Source organism: Carettochelys insculpta, chromosome 8 (genome assembly GCF_033958435.1).
Source record: "Carettochelys insculpta isolate YL-2023 chromosome 8, ASM3395843v1, whole genome shotgun sequence".
NCBI lineage: Eukaryota > Metazoa > Chordata > Testudines > Carettochelyidae > Carettochelys > Carettochelys insculpta.
In genome coordinates this window covers 71,741,887-71,760,069 of record NC_134144.1, presented here as the reverse complement: position 1 = coordinate 71,760,069, position 18,183 = coordinate 71,741,887, and the positions used below count along the sequence as shown (strand labels likewise).

The following is an 18,183-nucleotide window of genomic DNA, read 5'->3' as shown; positions in this document are numbered from 1 at the left end:
ACCACCGGGCACAGCGCTGGGGAAAAGCAGATTATCCCTAAACACAGGCACCAACTAAACACAGCTGAATCAAATCCGTTACCTCTGCGTAGCGTGCACACACATGGAGCAGAGCCCCTTAACGTACTACCAAAATCCCTGCTGCCTACCCCTCTGGGGCCGCTCCAGTTCTCCTCTGACTGGGGACCACCCAGGAATGGGAAAAAGGAAATCTGCCCCCAGCTGCTGGAAATTTAAGTTCTTTAAACAGAAGGAATACTCTCTCAAGCTAATTGCATTTTTATTTCCCCAAGAGGTGCTTTGTGCAGAGGGCCCTGTCTGCATTGCAAACAGCCATATTTAAGAACAGCTATGGCCAAATCACGCTGTAATTTGCTTTTTTTCTTACCGGTGCGGACAGCAAAATGTGTCATAACCATGTTAGAAAAATGGCATTGGCATAGATACACCAGATGGGTCTGGTTGGCAGAGCACTTGTGTGACCCTGATCTGCCACTTCCTGGTGGCAAGTCTCTCCAGGTACATCTCCCGTGCAAGCTGGAAGTGTAATTCTGTGTTACTTTGAGTAGGCACTAGCTTTGATTGAGCTAGAATGCCAAAAATAGCAGCACAGCTGTTGTGGCCCATGCAGTGGTACAGACTAGCTACCAGAGTGCAATCCGAACTGAAATCCTAGGTACATACTCAAGATGGCTAGCCCATCCTGCTGCTAATGGTACCGCTACAGTCACTGCATGAGGCTGATCAAAACTAGCATGAGTAAATTACAGCTCCTATGTAGAGAGAGCTCAACTCTTCCTAGGCCTCAGAATCCCACCTGTAAAATGGGAAAAACACCACAAGTATTGTGAGGGTAAAGGGAAGTTTGCCAGAAGCTTAGATAGTAAAATAGTTAGTAAGTGCCACAGAAAAATCTGTAAAAACAAACATCACAGGTCTCTAACCCAGATATATCAAATGCATTTTCTGTCAACAAAAGCTAAAAAACCCAGTTGGCCACAACTGTGATTCACAACCCTGTTGGTTACATTTGTAAGTGGGGTTCATGAGGCAAGACAGGAGAGTAAATACAGAGGAGCAAAAGACAACAGGGTGAAGAAGAGGAGATAAAAGGTGACCAGATAGGGGAAACGACAGGGGAAATGAAAGAGTGATACAGAGCGTGACAAGATGAAAAAGCTGAAACTAAAGAAAGACAAAGCTGACCTGTTAGGATTATTGATGTCATGCATTCTCGGATACCCAGGAGAACGATTTAAAACAGTGCCCTTGATTAAGTCTGCTGTACATTTCCATGCTGATGTAAGAATATGGGAATTGCTCTCCACTGATTTTTTTTTTAAGTGAGCCAATAAAGCTCACTGGTCTTAAAAAATGGCAGCACCTGAAATATCAACAGTCCATAATGCTAACAGTTTCTGACTTACGCTTCTGTATCCTTTGGCCATCTCCTTTGCAGCAGCAGCCAGTTCAGCCTTGGTCTTTGCATTAATGCCGTCGGGAGCCACCGCCACCATTTTGCGCTGCTTTGCTGGAAGCTGAGAAAGCACATCCGATTTCAGACGGCGGATCATGATAGATTCTTCAAGCAGAAGCTTCAGTTCTCCTAGGTTGGAAGATCGGGAGTAGTCCCAGCCCCAGGGCATCTAGGGAAGAATAAAGCATGATCAACAGTAACAAATGTCACAAGGGCCATAAGTCATTCTCTATCAAGGGGATCCTGCTAGGGAACAAGTGAATCCAGAGCCTGCCTGTCTTCAGGAAATGCTGCAAACTGTTCCACAATAAGAACGACACTCAACGCACTAACAGGTCCTTCTACTCTCCAGTCCCTACCACAAAAGCCCTACTCCAAGCAGCTTTTCGTCCCTGAAAATACCCGAGATTCCATGAAGTCCACTAAGGGATGCTGCTACTTCTATTGACTTTACATGGAAGGTGCTCAGATACTACGGATGGTCAATGGCTGAGGAAGGAACAAAGCCAGAAGACTCTGGGACCTTGAGGAGGAGCTGGAAGGCAGGGCCACCACCTTGGCTATAACGTGTGGGGGGGTATTGGTGGAAAGAAGGGTTATGCTGCACTGGATGCAAGGGTATGAGAGCCCAAGAACAGAACAGTGATGGACATTGCTAGCCTGGGACTTGAGATAATGCTGAGGGGGTCCCAAAGGGCACGCGAAGGTCAAGTAGCTGAGGAGCAGTACCTCACCAGGCCAGAAATCCACCTGGAGCAGCCACCAGCGGTGCAATGTATTTCACCAGCTAGAGCATTTCAACTGTGTGTGTACTACTGGTGGGACGGAAGCTAGAAGGGGGAGAGGGAAAAAGGTTTCAGGCACCTCTGGGGATGTGCCATTATTTTTCTGTTCTTGAACTCCCTTGAGTCCCTGCTCCCCATTGCACTGGACCTACTCCAAGGCCTCACATGCTTTTCTATAAATGGTTACCAAACTCCTCAGCATCAGGGGCTTCCAACCCACCGAAGCAAAGGGGACCAACGCCTGACTCAAAGAGGAATACAGGCAGGCTTGCTACCTACAGGCATCAGTGTCCAGTAAGGGGTTACCCGGGAAAGAGGAAGTGGCACAGACATTTTTCCTCCTAAATCTAGATCCTTAGCGTTATTCTGCACACTCACAGAATGCTGAAATCAGCCCATCTCCCCAGTGTGCCTGTCTCTGGACCAGCATACGCCTGATGTGTAATGTACACCATGTACTTCTGCTACTGCCAAGTGTGGCTCAGAGGGCTCGATGCAGCTTCCAGCAAGTAGATACAACTACATTTGGTCACATCTCAGCATAAATCAGCTCATTCTCTTGGCACCTATGGCATCAATTCTGCCCCAGCTGCTTGCCTCAGACTCCATTTTTTTCTCCCAGAAGCAGCTACCAGCATGCCTATGGTATCCTCACAGACGTGTTGTACAAAAAGCAAGCAACAAGCCGTATTCATTACATCAAGCTTCTCCCTGCTGTAAACTTTGTCCTCTCACTTCCCTCCCCCCTCATTCCCAGCATCCTTTGCCATATAAAACGTAATTTAGGTTGTAGGATCCTTGGGGTTTCTATTTGCCTGTAAAGCTGCATGTACTCCCATTGCACTGTACTAAAAGTAACAAAACACCAATAATAATGCAAAATGAGATTAGCTGCCTCTTGAGGGGTGGGGAGAGGGGAGAAGGTGAAAGAATTAATGATGATGACATGATCTGAAGATGTAAAGCTCTTAATACAATCATCAGGATTTCTTCCCTGGCTGGAGCACAGTGTATTTGGAAACATGGTTTTGAAGACTGCTTTGAATGTCAAGCCATATTGCTCTCTTATCTGCTCCAGCAGAGAACAACTAAGGTGACAACCAATGCCATTAAAATTGATATAGTTTCCTACTAAAATGCCTCAAAATCTTTTCCTCTCTTCAGGCTACATAAGCAATGGAGTATTTCCAACTTACAGAGCTTATAGCTTTTCATTCCAGGTTCAGCCTTCATGCCCTTCTTTGAATCACATCACTCACTACAACATTTCATTTTACATAATATAGCGACCAAAAGGAAACAGAATGCCAAAATCTTTACAAATTCAGAATGTGTGCTGATTTAGATATCACTTAACTTTTTTCATTAATTTACAAACCTCACCGAGTTTGAAAAAGTGGCTTTACAGCTCCTACGTCAAGAAACTGAGTTGAACTTGTAAATAAACAGGTGACACTTCATTTGCTGCATTTTTGAAGTCAGAGGTGCCAAGAAATTGGATCACAAGCAAATAAACTTTAGTTTTATATCTTTTTCTTATTGCATCTGCCAGAGATTTGTAGTTTTCTGCCATGAAACGAAATCAATTTTGTTTAAATGCTGAATTGCCAGGATTTTATTTTAAATTAAATGGTTTGAAGTTGTCAGTTTTTTAACATAGTGATAACAAGAGGATTTATCCTTAATAATAATTCTAATTTATTTATCACCTTTCATTCCAATGGGTTTCAAGAGGCTTTTCAAACCCTCGCTCTGTTTAACTCCACTCTCCACCACATCCCAGCTGCTTCTGCAGGAAAAAGCAGCACCTGTTGCAGCAGCGCACAGCAATGCTACAGCAGCAATCTAGGACAGCAAATAAGCCCCACTACTCCTCCCCCAGCTGAAACTGGAGAGAGGAATTTAGGGAGAGAGAACAGTTACCAAAATCGCAATATGGCAAGGACCCTGGATCAAAATCATCATCAACTATTGTGAGGAGCGCAAAGGACCCAGAAATCACCAGCACCTTAGTTGTGTCTCAGCTAAAAAGTCCATACCAGTCGCAGCAAAGCCTCCCCAAAGTGCTCATGAGATATTATCTCAGTCCTGACCTGCAACATCGGGGTATCTTCCTTCGAGGTTTCTCATCCAAGTACTAACCAGACCATGCTGAACCCATGAGAGCTGAGGAGTGGGCTGTAGCTTAGGAAGGCCTGATGAGGCCATTTTATCAAGCTCCATCCTCACAGACAAAACACGCCCATTAGAAGCAGGCCTTTGCTCTCAAACAGATTCTCTGTTCGTAAATTGCCCTACTGTGCTCTGGCGCGCAGTAAAGGGAAGGGACCCTTCTGATCTGGAGCACCGCGCAGGGTGAGGAGGGCACATCAGATCAGAACGAACAAAACCCTGAGTCCTCAGGGCTTCTCCATCTGATTTTAGGCTCTGTTGCCTCTCCTAAGCACGTGCTAAATGATTCTGACTACACAAATTTACACCACCACCGACATGAAACTAACAAATAAAAAAAAATTACACCGTCATATTTTATATCAGACTGACAAACTGACCCCTGGTTTCCAACCCAATCCCCCCACCATCTTCACAGCCAGCGTAGGATCCTGACATGCAGAAATCTCATTCAAAACAAAAAGCACTCAAGTAGCACTTTAAAGACTAGCAAAATAGTCTTTAAAGTGCTACTTGACTGCTTTTTGTTTTGATAGTGTATAGACTAGCACGGCTTCCTCTCTGTTACTAAATCTCATTCACTTTCTCCACATCATTTACATTGCTGTCCTGTTACAAAGCAGCCCTTAGTCTTTGCAGAGCCACTGACTGAATTCTTTGTAGATTCACTGTTGCCACTTCTATCATTCACCAGTATTAATGATAACATAACTGGTCTCCAGTGACCATCAGAAGGAGCAGCAATATGCAGCTGCCTGGTAAAGGTGGGTCTTTCACAATGAAACCAAATTGTAAGGGAAACGTGACGCCATTTAAGACAGGGAGTGGATAGTGATGGTGACCCTTTCTTGCTGCTTTAAATAAGCTTGTAACCTGTGGTGCAAACACTGACCTTTATGAGACCCAATCTAATACTTCTCTGCTGCTGAACTCTCAGCCTGCATGAGCAGCTGTATTGTGTTGCTTTTAACTCAGTGCCTTCATCCAGCTCAAATGTCCAACCTGAGATTCATATGGCTTGTAGCTGAAGCAAGTCAATCCAGTGGATCCCTACACTCAAGGTCTATGAAATGCCAAACCTATTTAGCCCTACACACCTTGCAATGCAGAAAGCCAAAGAGGTTAGGCCACGTCTTGTTTCTCCCCAGGGAGTACCGCCGACATTGCTCAGACAGGAAGAATTCAGAAGCTGCACCTGAAGATATGCGAATGCTCTGTGCTCCTTTGTATGAGCCCCATGCTGTGACTCAAAACCTCCTTAATGCCAACTGGCAAGGGGAGTTACAAGAACATCCCCGTTCTGGTAAGTACATTCTGGTTCACAGAAAGCTGTCATGAGAGATCTTCAGCAGAAACTGAGTTTATACTGTCCTTAATATTCTTGTGAACTGTGTGTTCAGACACTAGACAAGGAGTTATGTTATGCTACTGAAAATACAGCTTTCAAGTCAAGACAAGTGGAAAATATATTTTCCTCCACATAGGAATAAAAAAAAAAAAAAAAAAAAGTGTATCCCTCTCTGTCCAGATTTAAATTAAACATCATAAATCAGCATGCTGGATGGCCAGTTATATAAATATAAAGTCACCTGTTAATGGGGAGATGTTAAATCAACAGGAAAGCAGGATACAAGAAGACCAAACCACAGGTGCTCATCCTGTCTCTGAGGATAGACAATGAACTCTGGGGTACATGCACGTTGTGAAGGTGGCCACCTCTCTTCCTGGACGTAACAATTAAATGGGAAGTGTGTTTACATTCATTAAAATGGATCTGAGCTAACCTTGGCTGAAACCATTGTGAAAAAACTTCTTTAGACCAGAGATATTTGAGCTCCCCCCTCGCATACTAATGAAAATCAGCCTGTGTGCCACTCTTGCTGACCCCTGCAACCATATGTTCAGAATCTCTGTAGTTTGATAATATTATTATTCTTGTGTCCACTATCAATATATTTCAGTGCTGTGGTGTTAAAAGCAGTACAGGTGCAAACGTCCTACTCGTTATCTAGTGACCACCAAGACAGGTGCTGAGCTGAATCTTACAAGCTAGTGTGGATACCATTACTGTGGGGCCATCAGACCTGGAATTTTTGAGAGCAGCCAAGATAGGGGGTGGATACCATAGGGGAATGACTCAAGGGGATTGGGGTATACTTACTATTAACCTACAAGTCAAAGAAAGGAAGGGCTGGCATATGCCCAGGGGGAAATCGGCAGCAATCAGGTTACAGGCCCCTTGAAGCCCTGGGGCTTTAGTTTTGCCCCCCGCTCCACACCCACCTCAAGCGATGGGGCTTAGGTTTTGGTCCCCACAACAAGAACATCAGGCCTCAAGCAGGCTCAGATTCAGTCCCCACTTCTGGGGGTCACTTAGTCATTTTTGTCAGAAAGAGGTTGCCGTGTAATAAACGTTGAGAACCTGTATTTAGTATATCTCAGGCTGCAGTCCAGCAGTCAGATGGTCCCAGTATCACCACGAGGGTGTGGACCACAAAGATCACCTGAAGTCCAAAGACAGAGGAGCAATGAAGACAGCAAATGCAGTCCTCCAATGATAACTCAGTGTCTCAAGTTCTTCAGGCTGTTAAAAACTAGCATTAACATACAGCAGCCCAGAAACTGGTTTCCAGATGGTCAATCCAAACCTGCAGCCACTCATCATAGTCAGATGCCACAGGGTCAGACACACTCACATCAGACTGGCCTACCGCAATGATGACTGATTTGCCCTTTTGGTCTTTCATGCCAGTGTCTCACTATAGCAGCTTTTAATTGGAGTAGCTTTGCCTTCCCCAGCCCAAGTACACAGTTTACATGCAGCAAAAAAATGTTTCACAGTATGAGAGCTTTCAAACACTGCTGTGAGCAAGATGAGAGACAGACTCTTCCCAAAAATCACAGGCAGAGGCTACACACAGTAGGGGCAGAAGTGAGTTGAGGCTCTCCTCTTTGACAAAGAACAAAGCAGCCTGCCAAATCTGTAAAGCCGTTTGTCATGATTTGAACATTCATGTCCTAAGCTACCACTTCACAGCTACTATGCTCCCGTACCTGCTTGGCATCACAGTAGCGGAGTCCGAAGGAATGGAATTGAGGGAAGAAGGCTGGTCTGACAGCCACAATCTGCATGTAAAGCTCAGAAGGACGTGACATGGCAGGCGTTCCCGATAGCAAGATCGCTCTTTTAGCAGCCTGCAAAAACAAAATTGAACGTTATTGTTATGCAGATGACACCTCAAACAGAAACAGAGAGGAAGCCATGTTAGTCTATACACTATTAAAACAAAAAGCAGTCAAGTAGCACTTTAAAGACTAGCAAAATAGTTTATTAGGCGAGCTTTCGTGGGACAGACCCGCTTCTTCAGACCATAGGCAGACCAGAACAGACTCAATATTTAAGACACAGAGAACCAAAAACAGTAAGCAAGGAGGACAGATCAGAAAAAGATAATCAAGGTGAGCAAATCATAGAGTGGGGGGGGGGGGGAGAGATCAAGAATTAGATTGAGCCAAGTATGCAGACGAGCCCCTGCAGTGACTCAAAGTTCCCATCACCATTTAAACCATGTGTTAATGTGCCGAATTTGAATATAAAAGTCAGCTCGTCCACTTCTCTCTCTAAAACGGAACGATAATTTCTCTTCAGTAACACACATACCTTGAGGCCACAAACCAGTTAGTCAACATTTTAATGGAATGGGGCATTCTGTCAATGACCTCAAGGTATGTGTGTTACTGAAGAGAAATTATCGCTCCATCTTAGAGAGAGAAGTGGACGAGCTGACTTTTATATTCAAATTCGGCACATTAACACATGGTTTAAATCGTGATGGGAACTTTCTGAGTCACTGTAGGGGCTCGTCTGCATACTTGGCTCAATCTAATTCTTGATCTCTCCCCCCCACCCCTCCACTCTCTGATTTGCTCACCTTGATTATCTTTTTTCTGATTTGTCCTCCTTGCTTACTGTTTTTGGTTCTCTGTGTCTTAAATATTGAGTCTGTTCTGTTCTGGTCTGGCTATGGTCTGAAGAAGTGGGTCTGTCCCACGAAAGCTCACCTAATAAACTATTTTGCTAGTCTTTAAAGTGCTACTTGACTGCTTTTTACCTCAAACAGAGTTTAGGAAAGCACTTAGGCAGCTTCTGCTAACCACAAATCTCACGCACAAAGTAAAGGTCATGTGCAACTGTTTCAGCTCTTCAAAACACTCCAGGCCTTTGCTGTGTCACGGTGTTCTAAGGACAAGGCCCCCCTTCTCTATGGAGGAGTACAACGCACTGTCAGTCTTGGGTTCAGAGGAAAAGAGCAGTCTATTTTTATCATAGTGCTTAGACAGCTTGTGTTCTCCCCCCAATGCCCATTCAAATCCTGCAGCCGACTCAACATTCCAAATCGGCATCAAATAGCACAGGCAGGATTCACACACTTCTAAGGTGCATTCCCACCTTCAGAATAAATTTAGTGGCAACCAGCATGCTCAGTGAGCCAAAAATACACCAGCATGCACACAAAAATATGAGGCAGGGAGACAAGAAAAGTCTCAGGCTTTAAAAAAAGAGAGGTGAATGATACTGCCTAACTCTAAGCTAGAAGAGGCCAAACTGACAATCATGGTGACTGTACAAACAGCCTACTGGATACCAAAAACATGAGTTAAACAACCGTTGCAGGGAAATTGCATGCAATAAAGTGTTGACTTTTCCCATTTGATTTAATATGGGGCGGGGGGGAAGATTCACTACCAAAAAGAATTGCACAGGGAAGAGAAATTCTATTATATAAACATAAAATCCTCACATTGCACTTTTGCCCACTTACCTCCAATAATATTTAATTCCCTCATTACAAGAGAGCTATGAATTTCCACTGCTATAATTTCACACACAATAGTTAAATTACACATGCCTTGTAATTTCCTGCATGGTTTAATACAGGATCATTAAAATAACAAAGAAATTCTTGAATGACATCTATACCGACAGCTCATTCACACCAAAATGAAAAAGAAAATGAAATTCTTTTATCGTTTCAGCAAGATCTACCAGTCGCCCAAATCTATTCACTAGACTGATTCGTTCACTCACCAACCCAGTCTGGAAGATGTAGATTCACATATCAGCTACCGGAAATTAATTCAGCAATTCTTTGTCAGATATTCATTGGCTGAAGTCAAAGTAAGTGGGATTTTTTTCCCTATTAAGCAGATTGGAGAGGGAGATGTGGTCACAGCTAAGGTCAGAAAAGACTAACATAAAAAAACATTTTTTACAAAGGGAATAAACAGAAGAGGTGGCAGCTAAGTTGACTTTTGGGAGGTGGAGAAGAGAAGGCCAACCATATGTGGGACAGAAGACACGTCACTTCAGTTGAAGGGGAAGGCACAGACGTGATTCAGTGGGAGAACAAATGACAAGAAGACAGGAGTAGATGTCAAAGGTTTAGAACAAGAATACCAGCCGGGAACATTAAGTAGTTAGCCCTGAGAGTGCCCAGTGCTCAAAGGAGTCAGTGGCCACAGCACAGAGGAACTCTGCCTAGAGACGAGACACAAACAGGGACCCAAACTAAGCCCCACAATTACACAGAAGCTTACTGTTAAGCCTCCTGCTCTGGGACTGATGGACGGCCAACTTGGCCAGTGTCAGCAGGTGGCTGACAAGGTCTGTGCAAATCAGACCCTAAGCAGGAAGTTTTGAAGGAGCTAGTAGTGGGACTGTTACATAGGCGCAATGGAGGTAGGTGTATGTCAGGGTCTCCTGCCGTCTGCAGAAAAGGCAGGCATTGGGACATCTGTGAACTATGCCAGCACTCACAGCTCCATACAGGAGCCACCAACTAAACAGCCATGGAAGACCACACGTGGAGTAGGCTGGCCCACGGGAGGTCCTTGTCCATGCCAGAACAGATGCCAGATTGACAACCCAGGAGAATTCTCTTTCTATAGCATTGCTACAGCCCAGAGAGTGGCAATAAAACCTTCTCCACTATGTGCCACGTTGGACCTCCTAGGGCTGAGAAGGGAGTTCAGTCTCCCTGCTCAATCACTCCTTCACTTTTTCTCATGGAGGAGTTCTAACAAGGGACCAGTTACAAAACACAGGAAACCTGCCGGGTCCCTGACTTAAGGAGCAGAACTATTTATTGTTTTCCTGATGCAGACACCTGCTCGCTAGTAAAGAAGCTAAGACCTGTCAGCTCATTTCAAATAAGCTACCGCAAAGCTGAAGCAGATGGTAACAATGTTCAGTCACTACTGACAGGCTGGATCCCATGCAATATAAAATTAGCAACATCTGTGAAAGGCTTTTATCTGTCACATGGCCATCTAGGCATCCTATCCTCTTCCCAGAGTCTGCATTCCACCCTGTGACAAGGTGCAGAGGGATTACCAGATACCTAGTAAGCAACAGCTTAAGTCTGGCTTCTGTTCCCTCTCCCACTGCACAGGTGTGGAGAAGGAGCGCTATTGAAAAAAAACCAACACTCCTATAGAGGGAGCAAATCGCAAGCCAGTACAGAACTCCTGGCTACATCAGGATGGTGGGGGCGGGGGATCTTGTTTTGCTTTTGGTGACTGTTCTGAACTAGTGCAAGGGAGATTTGTTCCTGCTAAATCCTTGCTGATCTGCTTCGGCTATGTCTATACGACTGCTTATTTCAGCAGAACTTATGTCACTCAGGGGGTGAATAAAACACCTCTGAGGCTGTGTCTACACTATACACTCCTTCAAAGGAAGGCTGGTAATCAGAGTGTTGGGAGTTTACTAATTAAGTTCTGTGCTGCATACACAGCACTTCATTAAGCAAATCCACCCCCACCCCAACGGCAACTCCGAACTTTTAAACTTCGAAGTACCAGCTCGCGTCTAGCCGCAGCTCACCCACCGGTACTTTGAATTTTAAAACTTCGAAGTTGCCACAAGGGGGGGAATTTGCTTAATAAAGTGCTGTGTATGCAGCGCAGCACTTCATTAGTAAACTCCCAACACCCTACTTACCATCCTTCCTTCGAAGGAAGGCGGTAGTGCAGAAAAGCCCTAAGTGACAAATTACACTGACGTAAGTGCCAGTGTAGACAGCATTATGTTGGCTGGAGAACTTTTCTCACTGGCCTAGCTTCTGTTGCTTGCAAAGGTGTTTTTACTCTGCCAAAGAGATAGCTTTCTCTGATCAGCATAGAGCATCTTCCCCAGATGCCCAGCAGCTGCACCGCTACAGCACTGTATGTGTAAAGTATGCTCTAAATCTTGTTTCCTCAGAGATTCGCTATGATGGGATTTCAGACTGAGGAAGGGAGAGTAATCCACTGACCTGGAGCAGAAAAATGACTAATGGAGAAGAAGCGCAAAATAAGACAGCAATGAAATGACCAGTGAGGACTTTCCAGGAAGAGCAAACCTTCATAACCAGTCAAAACACGTTACCATAAAACAGCAGCAGAGATAATATGCCACTCACCGCCCGGAGCCTAACCTTCCAGACTGGCAGTTTCCTTTGTTGCCATTCTTGTAGCTCTGTCCTTGGGAAACTCTGCAAGGGAAACCAGGTGTGGTGCCTTGTTCAGTGGGAACCTGCACCCTGTCCTGCAACCTTCATCTATCCAATAAGGCAGACATAAGGCAATCACCAACACAGCCTACAATTATGACACCTAGCTCCTATTTAGCTTTTCATTTGTAATGCTCAAAGCACTTTACAATGGATGCCCCATACATGATTAGAGGAGTTCCGCAGACTTGGCAACATTTTCAAAATTCACTTCCCAAGGACTAATTTATGAAAGATCTCCCAGCCCCACTAGGTACTCAGCTTAGAGGTGAAAACACAGCACCCAGCTGCTTCCAAGTGCAGAAAGGGGGGAGGTTATACCGCAAAGAAATAATTGAACATGCAAAGAGCCTCATTTGCATACAATGGCTCTCTTTATGTTAAATGAATTTCCCAGCATGAGCCCAGCCACATGCTAACAGGCTGATATATCTTTTCCTTCACAAGCGCAGCTGCTGCTTGGATGTACAGTTACTAGAGTCCGCAATCCTTGCCTACTCTGTCATTTTGAACTGATTAGCATATAAAAATATTATCCACACACAAATGAAAGAAAACGAACAACAATTGTAATACAGAAGACAGAGTCAACTGAAAGATGAGACTTGCGGAAGGGGAAAGATATGGACAGTGGCTAGAGCTGCTTTTGAGAACAGATTTCTCTCTTCCGATCAGACAGTTCTCTGGATCGTGACCAGGTTGCATCAGTACTAGTCTGAAGTCAGAATCCCACAGATAAAAATATTGCAAGTGATTGTTTTTTCCTAGCATGTATAACGGATACCAAAATAAAGAGAACTTTGCAATGGCAGTGACTGAATTTGACTGAGGTAGAGTGGAAAGATGTGGGGGGTAGCAGGGGAATCACAAGCACCTGAAATTAGAACTAAAGATCTAGCGTAAGCCTGGAAGGCCAAGTCTTCTGGGACTGTAAAACCAGATTGTCTCTCTCTGGGCCCCCATGACTCACAATCCCTGCAGCTAAGGTGACAATTTTGATTTACTCTATTCCCATGAATTCAGAATGCCCAAAGGGAAAGAGATAGCTCTTCCCCACTGGAAAGGGAGATTTGTGCACTCCCATCATCTTCAAGTTTAATCAGTGACCTATTTTTTTCTTCTAAGTATTTCTTCTGAATAGACACACACACACACAGTGTAATGGAGATGCATAGCTTCAGGACTTCCATAATACCAACACAGGCTCTACACCAGCAGACCCCTGAAAAGGCACCACTTTACTTCCATGAATGAAATCTGTGGACCTATATATGAGTAAAGCTACATATGTGCTCTAATCTGGAGGATCAAGGTCACAAGAAATGAAATGGAACCAGGTGTCCAGTTTATACCATGGGAATCTCTGACTAAATACAATTTTTAATGGTGTCTAACCAAGTTCTTCACTTTGAAGAAACAGGATGCTTCTGAAATCCATTCATGTTCCGCTGAGAGCTTCCCCACTTCCATTCCCTTGCTAGCTCACGTACTATTACAGAAAAATAAAGAACATGCAACGTTTTCACTTGTGGGAAGAAGTGGAGTTCGTTTCAGCAGGGGTCCCCAGGAGAACCCTTCATGGATGAAGTGGAGAAGTTTCCATCTGTGCCAGGTGTTTGTTTGCTCTCTGTTGTGCATTTCCTCTGTATCTTAATATGTATACAATCAGATCTAAAACTATATCTCACCAACATGGACATAATATAAAAATGCTACAACAGGAAAAGGATCCTGATTCGCTTGTTGCAACTTGCAACATGTGCTCAACTTCCGTGCCTTAAAGTCTCAAAACCAATGGAAAACAGGATTTTGATCTTTATTCATCTACATATTTAAGATTATAATTCGCACAACAAAAACAAACCTTCATGTCATTACAACTCTCCAGAATACAAGGTTAATGAACACTACCATCAGCTAAAAGGCATAGTAGGTCTCCTACCACCATGAACTGATTCAACTACTGCCAAGCCCAGCACATCAAAAGGTTACCAAGTCCCTCCTCTGGTGCAGACTCGCAAGTGCCTTTGTTCTACCAGCACAGCGGTCTGTCAGCAGTGAGACAACAAGCGCCAGGCATGAAACCTTGACCATAGTACTACATTCCTGGTACATTAAGAAGACCTGAAGTAGTTAAAGGTCATTCTAAAAATAATCTGGCGTGTGCACGTAGACATCTATACTATACACTGCTGCAGCTCCCAAATCCTCAGAATAAATGTACCGGTTTAGCAAAGATCTGGACTGCAGTCAGTTCCTGCCTCTTCTCCAATCCGTTATCTGATTTCTACCGGCAATTCTGCACTCTACATGAGCAAATAAACAAGCAGCAAGCAGCGGTAAAGTTAGGACATCAGGCGTGTACAACAGACATTAAGAGCCCCAATATACTGCATATGATAAATATTAACATGGTGCTTGCTATGTTAAACACTCTGCACAGATGCACTTTCCTAAAACCCCCCTGGGATGAACTATTATCTTAGTTAGGATACAGATACTCAGACCAGCCTATATAGGCCAGTATGGTACGAATTTAGGTATCTTTAACCGCTAAGCTAGTTATGGACAATGGACTGTATTATGAGCAGGACAGCAGATGGCCACCAACAAGACATTTGGTGGACACTTTTCAAACAGCTAGAGGAAATTGATTTTGCTGATGATTTTGGCCTCTTTTCACACCGACATGAAAGCATGGAAGAAAAGGTCGAAACACCAGACAAAACTGCCTCAGTGACTGGACTGAACATTAACAAGGGAAAGACCAAGACAATGAGGACCAACCAGTAAACAGCACCAGGGGATGACCTGGAAGATGTGGAGCAGTTCACCTACTTGGGGAGTATGATAGGCAGAGATGGAGGAACAGATAAGGATATCAGTGCCAGGACAGAGAAAGCAGCAGCTGAATTCAAGAGTCTTCTATACCATAGGGAGTTCAAAAATAATATCTGCAAAGACAAAACTACAGATCTTCAACACAAATGTGAAGAGTGTGGTCTTGAATGAATGTGATACCTGGCATACTAAAAAGTCTTCAAATCATGAACTACAGACATTCATAAACAGATGCCATTTGATGTGAAGGATCACATGTCGGGCAAGACTTTAATCATAAATGAGGAGCTTTGTAACAGAGCAAGACAAGAACCACTTGACATTCAAAGCAAGAGAAGGAAGTGGGGATGGTTAAGCCACACACAGAAAACCATCATCCAGCACAGCGCATCAAGTTGTCAAATGGAACCAGCAAGGAAAACAAAAAAGGAGGAAGACCTTGGATAATGTGGAGAAGATCTACTGAGACTGAAGCACAACTGGGGTAGTCCTGGAATCAGCTAGAAGTTTTGTCACAAGACAGGGTGAAGTGGAGGAGACTTTTAGATGACCTATGCTTCACCTGGAGTACAAGGGTTTAAGTCAAGTAAGCCATGCTAGTTACAGAGGTATAAAAACAAAGAATCAAGTCACAGTCTAGCTGTACATAATTGAAGGCCTTGTTCTTAAGCTAAGGCCTTTGGCTAATCTACAGGAACAGCCATAATGTGAGATGGACACAGTCGTTTCCTCACACATCCCAAACCAGTCACATTGAAATAAAGCAATTTTGGTCTATTAGAAAAGCAATTCACCTATCACCTGCAGATAAGGAAAGAGCTTAGAACAGGGGCTGGCAACCAAAACAGCATGAAATGCCTTTTTTTCCCCACATTCAGTTAAAAAAAAATCAATAATTCACACGTGAATATGAGACGGTCCTTAATAATGTCAAACCATACTTTTTGTAGCCCCTATTTTAAGAACAGCACACACAATGATTTGTAACACAATACATGTTTACTACAGGACATTCACAAACTTGTTACATAGTCTCTCAAGGTTGAATTTGTTGTTGGCAAATCGCAAATGAGACATAAAGGGACCCCGGCCTAGCTCAATATAAATGTGAAAGATTGGGCCCATTCCGTTTGAAATCCTCTTTTCATGTTGAATTTTCCTCTTTTTTTGAAGTCATTCCAAACCTACTTTAAATATGAAATTAAACATGAAATAAAATTGGCAGTTTTCTTTCCTAAAATGCATGTTGCTTTCACAGCAGGAATGCCACAAGTTTCCTTTTCAAAATCAAGACTTTATTAGCAAAACAATCAAAACACAGACATAGTATCATATCCCACAATGCACTGCACATATTAAAGAGGGAGTTATCCATAGAATCACAGAATCATAGGGCTGGAAGGGACCTCAGGAGGTTATCAAGTTCAGCTCCCTGCTTCAAGCAGAATCAACCCCCACTAAGTCATCCCAGCCAGGACCTTGTGAAGCCAGGACTTAACCTTGGGGGACGGAGAATCCACCACCTCTATAGGCAACACATTCCAGTGCTTCACCACCCTCCTGGTGAAGTAGTTTTTCCTAATATCTAACCTACACCTCTCCCTCTTCCACTTCAGACCATTGCTCCTTGTTCTGCCATCTGACTCCACTGAGAACAGTTTCTCACCCTCCTCTTTAGAGCTCCCCTTCAGTAAGTTGAAGGCTGCTATTAAAATGTTAAAATCCATGTTTTGAGATCACATATTGTTTGCTATTTAGATAGGAGTTGTTTATTTTCAGGCTTTTAAGAGAGTCACCATTTATTGAAAACAACCAGAAAGTTGTCTCATGTTTTTAAACTTTGCAATTATAGCATAGGGAGCCACAAAGAAGTCCTTAAAGAGCCGCATGCGGTTCTGGAGCCTGAGGTTGCAGACCCCCAGCCTAGAAGATTTTCATTTATCAATAGCTGGGGATGTAAAATCCTCATTTCTTTACTGTTTTGTCATTATGGTCCCCGCTTCTCTGTCTGTCTTGTGTCTGTCTGATTCTTTGATTATTTCTATCTGCTGCACAATTAATTTTTCTAGGTGTAACCCTATTAAGGTGGTGAGATATAATTAGTTAGATAATCTTTTTGCAATATGCTAGGATTAGTTCACTAAGTTTCAGTAAAAGGGTTAAGGTATAGCCGAGAGTATTACTGTATAAACGGGGGGGGGGGAGGGTAAACATGCTTGCTGGATGCTAACCCAAATAAACATTTAATTGCTTCCACCTCCAGACTGAGTGTTGCTGTTCTCTGTTCACTTGAGAACCAGGGAAGTGAAGGGGAAAGGAATACTTCCCGTGACAACCCCCATTTTATAGATGGGGAAATTGAGACAAGACCACAAAGCAAGTCAGTGGTAATACTGGGATCAGAAGTTGGGCACTCCTGCACTCTTTCCATACTGCCAATCATGTGCATGCAAACATGCCTTTGAGACATGGAGACACATTCTGCTCTCTGTTACTTTGCATTTATACCTAGGTAACTCCCTGTGTGTGTGGGGGGGGGGTGGGGGGGAACCAAAGAAGTGACTGGGATTTACCCTGCCACTGTAACAGAGCTTGGCTGCTGGTTCCCATATCAAGTACCCAAAAACCATACCACTACTAGTCTCTTGGAAGCAACTGAGGAGGACTTGGTGTACAGAAGACATACCTTAAGGATAGGCATTGCAGCTCGGCACCGTGCAGTTTTTGTGTTCTTTAAGAAGTGAGATTCATCCTGAAACAAAACGGGAGAGAAAATGAATAGCGCTAAGCCCGGATCCAAAGCTCAACTCTGGAAAAAAGAACAAATTCCCAGCATCCTATGCTGCATAACATTTCAAGCTTGGTTTCAGTCTCTGGACTGGCCATCATCATATTCATAATATGAAATCGTCATGAAAAGGGTAGGACTGCCCACAAATTAACAGGAAGGGGAAACATACATTAAGACATTAATCATGAACAATCATACACAAGTGGAGAGAAAAAATGAAAAGAGGCAAAGAATTTCCATCACTGATCTTCATTTGTCACTGTCTCTCCTTTCTTTACATGCAAACTCATGGGGAGCCCCATGAGTACTGCCTCCCTAAAATGAAGGGGTTAATGAAAAGCATCAGAAGTACAGAAATCTAATTAGCAGCCTACTGTTTTGCTGTTAGGGCTCTCCAGGTGGATAATAATCTCAGGGCTGAGCCATCACTTTGCAGAATAGGCTATGCTTCCTTTGTTGTAGTTAGGTAGAACTTAAACATGGAAAGGAAACTGGCACCCTCCAAGGGTACATTCTCATCTTGATGTGTGTGGATGAGTGAGCAGCCATGCATAGAATGGAGGA

At 43.7% G+C, this 18,183-nt stretch overlaps 1 protein-coding gene across 4 annotated transcripts in view; it reads right to left on the bottom strand.

Moving 5' to 3' along the window:
- SMARCAL1 (SNF2 related chromatin remodeling annealing helicase 1) overlaps positions 1-18,183 on the bottom strand; it is a 55,913-nt gene that overhangs the window by 15,845 nt on the left and 21,885 nt on the right. For 3 of the 4 annotated variants that reach the window (XM_075001364.1, XM_075001362.1, XM_075001366.1), the window contains exons 9-12: positions 17,515-17,580; positions 11,898-11,969; positions 7,489-7,629; positions 1,428-1,646 (exon numbers count right to left, since the gene is read on the bottom strand). In XM_075001364.1, the coding sequence (XP_074857465.1) occupies positions 1,428-1,646; positions 7,489-7,629; positions 11,898-11,969; positions 17,515-17,580 (498 nt within the window). The remainder of the gene's footprint in view (positions 1-1,427; positions 1,647-7,488; positions 7,630-11,897; positions 11,970-17,514; positions 17,581-18,183) is intronic. The other variant, XM_075001365.1, reaches the window with a different exon arrangement.